A 7,630-nucleotide genomic window follows, 5' to 3' on the forward strand; every position below is an offset into this window, starting at 1 on the left:
CTTTGTAAAAATTCTGATGATGACTTGTTCATTTTCCCATAGGCATGGTGTGTGTATCTGATAAAACTCAATGGCTTAATGAAATAGACCTGGATGGTCTGAAATTTGTGTTTGTCCTATGTTATACTATACTCATTTCTTGTTTTCTTAATTAATGAATGACTGCTCTGCAATTTCACACATGAAGTTCATAACTGTGCCTTCTATTTATTTGCTCTCTATCCTGCCTGAACTTTACAGTCGACTTAACGGTCATTTACCAAACCTAACTACCAGAAATCCCCAAACAGACAAGTTTCAATTTTCTATCAATCCTTTTTACTTAATGAATAGAGTAGATACATTAGATTGCTTCAGGAAATTTATTTTGAGTATATCTTTATGGGCCATAAACTTGTTTTTTGTCAAGACCATACTCATATCCTGGCATAGCCATATCTGATAGGAATGGCAAAAGTCATAAAGCCAGCACAGCTGCTTGATAAGGATCCAGCAAAGCCATGACACTTTTGGTTTTGATCTTCACAGGTTGCATGCTTGGAGGCTTTTAATATTTATACAATTTGGGGATACTGGATTGATGGAAAACTTCTTATGAATCATTTATGCCTACTCCTAGGAGTACTGCTTCTTAACTTCCCCAGAAAAGTCCTGAGCATACTATCCCTCCCACTTTTAGGGAAGACATCCTTATCTACTTGAAGGTCTTCATTATGCCTTGGCGCTTCTGATATACATAAAGAAGCCAGAGATCTCTTTATTGGGCTCTGAGATATTCTTGAAACATCTGCCCCTGTACTTACTCAGAAACAAGATAATCAGAACAAATTACAAGTTATATACCCAGGAGATTATGTGGCATGCACAGCAACAAAGTTAGATTAGCTGAAGTTACATCTGCCCTACACAGGGGTTTATACTGATGGGCAAAGAATGATGTAGAAAGATGATAAAAGAATGAGGTGTAACGAACTCCCTTTCTTAGAAATATTAGCTCCCACAGAGCCACTATGTCATATGACCAAGAAGCAAAACAATGCCAGGATTAGAGATATAAATAAATTCCCTAAAGATATAAAATGTAAATATTGTATTATGGCAAAAATTGAATAATAACTGCAGCAGCATTGACCTGAGTTTTCTTGGGTCTATTGACAATTGGCATTCTGACCATTAAGAGTTAATAATATAGTGCTTAGGACATGGCAATCTCCCTTGGCTAGCTTGGAGATTTTCTTTCTGTCAAGCAGAAGATGGATTATGGGGTTGATGAGGGAAAATGACTGTAAAAGATAACTGTTCAAAGATAAATATGAGATATATAGATATATGAATATTAGACATGAACTAAATGATAACCATACTATAATCCACTGCACTTGGGCATAGGGGAAGGGACTTGGGGGGACACAAGGATCTCCCTGGGAGATTTTATGGGTGGAGTTGGGGAAGGTGGGAATGGAACAGGAGGATATAGGGAGAGGAGAGAATAAAAAAAAAGATAACTCTGTTCTATCATGGTTTAATGATGATTAAACTTAGATATGTAAGAGGAAGTTAAACATGTATCTGGGGACAGAAATGATCTATGTTTTGGAACAATATGAATCTATCACTGATTACTGAATTCCATATAAGTAAAGAAGTACTCTGACTGCCAATCAGTCAGGCTGCAAGATTTCCACAATATCCACTGCCTGGCTCAATCCTTCCCTCACCTACTCCTTGTATGAAGTGTGATCCTAATTAGTCTTAACAATAAAAACCCAGTCAGATACAGACGGTGAAAGCTGAAAGACCAGAGAAACACAGCAGCCACAGTCATTTCTTACCTCTCTGCATCCTCAGACCAAAAGCAGGGGATCCTGTCTCTATGAACTGAATCCTCAGACTGAATGGGCACATGAGATCCTGTGTCCACCCACCTGATAGTCCTGTCTCCAGCTCCCTAGTGCTGGGATTAAAGGCATGCACCACCACTGCCAAGCTCTGTTTCTCTTTTAGATGGTCCAACCTCATGTAGCCCAGGGTGACCTTGAACTCCTGATCTTCCTGCTTCCTCCTCCCAAGTGCTGGTATTAAAGGTGTGTGCCACTACTGTCTGGCCTCCACGGTTAACTAGTGCTTGCTCCACTCTCTGATCTCCAGACAAGCTTCATTTGTCAGAACACAAACAAAATACCATACAACACTTGTATCCTCTCTGGAACCAGTCAACCACCAGGGCTGGCCCCCAGCAATATCCTACATGATTTTTTATAATTATTGATTTCACATCTTCTCTCCTATGACTCCAGGAAGCAATCATTAAGTCTGATTCACCACTGCATGCCCAGTGCTAATAACTGTGTCAATTCCACTGGTGGTTTTTAATAGTTGTAGTTCATAGTCTGGCTTCCATTCACTGCTCCAGACCATCTAAACCAATTAGAGCCATTAAATGAGATGGACTGGAAGCATCTAAATGCCCAAGGTACTCTTCCTAGCTTGCCAGAAGTACTTGAGCAATAACAAAGAGAGAATTCTCCCTCTATGAAGGCATCTACGTAAAAAGTTATATATTGAAATCAAACTTTTAACAAAGTTACTAAGGGGATTAGGCCATGTTTGTTAAAGTACAAACAGAAAGGAGAGTTAGCTACTGCAACAGCCTGGATGTGAGAGGAAAGGTGAAGAGCCCAAACATGGCAAACATAGGCCCAAGTATGGCAAACATGTCACCAATGGCTTTTACCTTTTACCCTTCTCTCCCATTCCTCTGGCTGGTTAAACCACTAGATTACAACCCTAAAGTTAGCCACCAAGGTCCATTCCCTTATCTGGCTCCTTCCTAAACTGAGGCTGACTACCAAGGTCTAGCTATCAAAGCATGTAAGTCCAGCAATCAAAAGCCCCTCTTTGGCTATCCTAATTAACATGTCCAATCAAAACAAACCAAATCATCCTAATACAGGAGTTCCCCCTTTCCCTTATAAACTGCCATTTGCCTATAGTCTGTCTCTTCTCTATCCAGAGGCAGTCTTTCGTTCCTCAGAACAAATATCCCTTCCCTCTCTCCCTTGCCTTCTACCTCCTATCTTTGTCTCTTATTCCCTGTCCTTTGCCACTCTAGGGCAAATAAATCTCCTTTGTGTTGCAAACTTGGTCTTGGGACGTCTTATGCTTACTTCAAGATTCTTTCATAAGGAATTTCACCTATGAAAGAAATGAGAGGAGGCTTAGAGACACACTACAGCAAAGCTTTAGTAAAGGCAAAAGAAGCTTTACCTTAAATAGACATTGTCTACACTATGATGAATGCATTATCTACTAAAATCACTCATACATGTGTGTGTCCCTGTGAAATACACGTCTAAAAAGTTACGTATTTCTAGCGGACAAGTAAAAAGCTAAGCAGAAATACAGTGTATGTACACCTCATACCTTAAGGTCTAATCTTCAAAACAGCTGCTTTATTTCTATATGTTAAAAAAATAACTGAGAGTTTTCCCTGAAATGGAGAGAAAAAGTTAGTAAAGAAGACTGTTTCTAACAATATATATGCAAAAGTCAGAACAGAACTTAGAGCATTTGAATTTTTTTATCTTCTGAGAAAGCTTTCAGAATACTAACAAAACACATAAAGCCACTTGGAGGTTCTGAAGAAGGGTTCTCACAAACTACTACCAGGTTGTTACTGTTACAAATGTCTCTGCTGCAACCTAAGCCCTGCAGAGACCATTGCAGCACTCAGGCGCGCATGCAGGCACACACACACACACACATATGCCCTTCGTATGTGCAAGTCTGGACTGATGATACCCTTGCTGCTAATAACTATGGTTGAGGATTATGGCCATCTTCAGAAAGCATGCTCTTTTGCCTTTAAAAACTTGCACTGCCCTAGTCCTCCTTGAATATACTCACAGTTTACTACAAGCACGTTCCAGGTTACAATGCTAGTCTATTACCTTCATTCATCTTTAGAGAATCTTTCTCTGAATTTCATTTGGACCATCCTTTCAGGAAGTGAATATACCAAGCTCAAGTAAATATTAAGTCATCTAAGAAAAAATCTGAGGACCTAAAAATATGTATGGTTCATAACTTGATTTTTTTTTTTATCCTTACTTAAGTTACAGAAAAACAGTGACGTTCATCAATCTTTCCAAGCTTTGTTTTATCCCATAATACTATCTCTTAACAAAATAAAATAAAGCTTGATTTTAGAAACCCACGGCAATTTAAGAAAGAAGAAAATTCCAAATGTGAAATGAAAAACTCATAAATCAGGAAAACAAGGCCAGGTCAATACACTAAGAAACAAGTACAATTTAGTCTGTGCTCCAATCTCTCGACTTAAAAAAAAATAATTATCTAGTCAAAAGTACAAACAGAATAAAGTGTTTCCTCACAAAACTTTTCATAATTTCTTTTGGCTTTCATATTTAAATCTCTCTCTCACACACACACACACACACACACCATGGACTCTATGTAAACATCCATAGGGGTATCTGTTTTATTATTGAAAAAAGGTTTAAAAGTTGATGCTACATCAATACTTTTCCACATTACAAAAAAAAAAATTAAAAAAAAAATCATCACAGACTAAGGGTATAGACAATGCAAGACTCAGAAGGAATAATAACAGCAAACAGCTGGACAACTTGCAAAATTTTAAAACTTTCCTTGACCCACTAAAGGAGGTCCAAGGCAATAAACTACTAGAGAACAGAGGAAACAGATTCTTTAGTGAGACATGCTTCACCTAAAGCAAAAGGCAGACACTGCCTAGTACTTGTGAGAAAATTTACAGAATACATTTAACAGATTGTTGGGGCCAAGAACCGTCTTTAGAAAAATACAGGGCACATAGGAGCTGCTAACCACTAACTACCGGATCAGTCATTCAGAACAAAGGCCTCACAATGTGAAGAGTGGAGAAACAGGCCCGTGAATTTTGTGAAAACCCAGTGTGGCTGGAAAAGAGAACAGAAAGAAACAAAACAAAAACTACCTTCTACTCCTATTTGGAAAAGGACAGAGGAGCAAAGCCCAAGACTACAGTTAGGTGCAGGTCAAGATGGTCCCACACAAAGATCTCTCCTACATATCGAGACTTGAACTCAGGGCTTAAATGTGTATCACCACTCATCTTGCAAGGCATGGCTAGGAATTACAGACAGTTAAGCTTCCTGACGTCACTGCCTCTCTAGTCTAACCATTCTCCAAGGCCTTTTAACTCTTGATTTTATCTCAAGTCTGAAACAAACTATCTAGATTTAAATGTCACCTCTACCAATTATTAGCTATCTGACCTCAGGAAAATCACTTAACCCTTCTGAAATGTAGCGACCTCCAAGCATATAGGTAAGGTATAAAGCACCAATGTCATAAAGTTTTGTGATAATTAAATGAGTTAATGTACACAGAAGCCACTAGACGCAGAAAAAACACTCAATAAATGCTGTTTGTTATTATTAGCATTAGATTACTATTTTTTCTACCCACCTACTCCCATTGTCCCCTATACCACTAATGAAAATCAGTTACCATCTCTTATCTGCATTACTGCCACTACCTAATTGGTTTTTTTTCCACTTCATTTGCTATAACTTATCTGTACCATATATTCTTTGTGCAGGAGGCAGAGTGGTTTAAACTCAAAGTGAATCATGTCTTTCTCTTGCTCATATCTGGTGTGAGACTCCCACATCATTACTGTAGCATCCAAATTCCTCAGCACACACAACTATTCTCATCATCCCAAAGAAAGTAAAATATGGTTACACTGAAAGTCTCATTCATCTCCCATAATCTAACACATCAGAAACAAAAATTCTCTTATGTTCACATATCAAAGTGTTATTGCTTCTTATTAATTAAAATTAGAGATCACCTTTAGTATGGTGACTAGATCTATTTATCTTTGTACCTCAGAAACATATTCTAGTGCATCACAAAACAATAAATGTTTGCTAAGTGAAAGCTGGAAAATCATAAATTAGCATAGAAATATTCAGTCTCAACTGTAATGGCAAAAAAAAAACCAAAAAAAAAACACCTATCTTAAGTGCTCTCACAAAGATACTAAATATAAAATATGTGCATAGTTTTTAGAGGAGGAAAGTGCATTCTGAGTTAACAAACTTACCTGGATATACATCTTGCTATAATCACATCCTGGCTGTAGAGATCTAAAACCTAGTTTCTGTAATTTATTCAGTAGCTGAACTTCCAGTAACCCTTTGAATTCCTTTAGTAATTGAAGTGGCAACAATTCTGCTTCATAATGATGTCCAAGAAAATTCAAATAGAACCTTCAAGCTGATACTTGCTGCTGAGAACACAAAGAGCAACATTTTATTCAAAGTATAGCCCATAATTTGCCTTAAATATCTTTGACATAATTTTGGTTTTGCTTTCTTTAATAAGTCAACTTCAGTATTGGGTTGGAAGTATTAGAAGAACATACAACTTCACAGGTTTACTGCAATTATAAACAGCACGCTTCTAAGGGAAGCTTCTAAGGGAACTACTCTTCACTTAGCTTTTGTACTAAAAGTATTCCTAAAAGCTAGTTTTAAGATCTGTAACGCCTTTAATCCTAGCACGAGTCAAAAGCAGGCAGATCTCTGTGAGTTCGAGGACAGCATGGTCTACATACACTATTTCAGGACAGCAAATGCTACATAGACAGTGTCTCAAAACAACAAACATCTGTGAAAGTTTCACTAACTTCGCCACGGTACGGTATTTTAAAATATCCAGGCAATGGGGCGAAACTAATTTGGTTTCTGTTTTGTTATACCCTTGGCAATTTTAAAAGTTTGTGTTTGCGCACTGAACCAAAAGCTTCCTCATTCCAAGAGTATTAGGTGCCTCCTCGAAATCGTAAATAACCGAGAAACGACAACTGATGTTAACTGTGCACCAGGTTCAATCTTTCTTCTGAAACTTCTTGCCAGGGCCACCCACTAACATCACCACTTCAATGCGTGGGAACCCACGTTCCCAAACCATTGATCTGCACCTGGGCTGGTACCTGGAGCCACTCCCCTCGCCTTCCGCCCCCCCCCCCCCCCAGGGGCTGAAGAGAGCGGGTTAACGCCGCCGGCGAAACAGCACGCATTTTCGGCACAGTACCTCAAATCTGGAACTAAACAACCCCCATTATATCATTCAGGGACAAAACAGCCGCGTCTACCCCTGAGTTCTCTCACTCACAAGCCACCCGGAAACCTGGCAACCGTTTCAAACCACGCAGACGTGACTTCCGGAGCGCGCCTGGACACACGCATGCGCATTGCACTAGCACTCTCTCCGCGGGCCCGGCTTCCTGCGCTAACCAGACTAGGAGGCGGGGCCTCGGCCAAGCTCCTCCCAGGTTCTCACAGCAAAGCAGGTTGAATTGTGCTCCTCTTTCCACTGCCCTAGTGGAACTCTTGGGCGCTCAGGTGAAACACCACAAGTGCTAGAAGGGATTGCTTTTAAGAGTTCTAAATTCTAAAGCCAATAGGAAACAGAGTCCAGATTCTTTTTAGTTTACTGAAGTTCTCGGGGCAGCAGCTTTTATTCACCTTCTAAGTTATGTACCCAAATTCATATTTTACAAAAGTGTAAAAAATACACGAAGATAACAATGTTA

At 39.2% G+C, this 7,630-nt stretch overlaps 1 protein-coding gene across 4 annotated transcripts in view; it reads right to left on the reverse strand.

Annotated features, from left to right (window-relative positions):
• The window catches only part of LOC128115677 (protection of telomeres protein 1-like), a 48,427-nt gene extending 41,185 nt beyond the window's left edge, over positions 1–7,242 (reverse strand). The window contains exons 1-2 of one of the 4 annotated variants that reach the window (XR_008220270.1): positions 7,129–7,242; positions 6,137–6,322 (exon numbers count right to left, since the gene is read on the reverse strand). Coding sequence is in view for 2 of the 4 variants with exons in the window: in XM_052746649.1 (XP_052602609.1) it covers positions 6,137–6,148 (12 nt within the window). In the remaining 2 variants the exon portion in view is untranslated. Of the gene's footprint in view, positions 1–3,423; positions 3,476–6,136; positions 6,323–7,128 lie in introns of those variants that run through there. The other 3 variants (XM_052746649.1, XM_052746650.1, XM_052746651.1) reach the window with 3 other exon arrangements.
• Between the last annotated feature and the right edge of the window lie 388 nt (positions 7,243–7,630).

This window comes from Peromyscus californicus, unplaced genomic scaffold, assembly GCF_007827085.1.
Source record: "Peromyscus californicus insignis strain IS unplaced genomic scaffold, ASM782708v3 Scaffold_1__1_contigs__length_55948999, whole genome shotgun sequence".
Taxonomy (NCBI): Eukaryota; Metazoa; Chordata; class Mammalia; order Rodentia; family Cricetidae; genus Peromyscus; species Peromyscus californicus.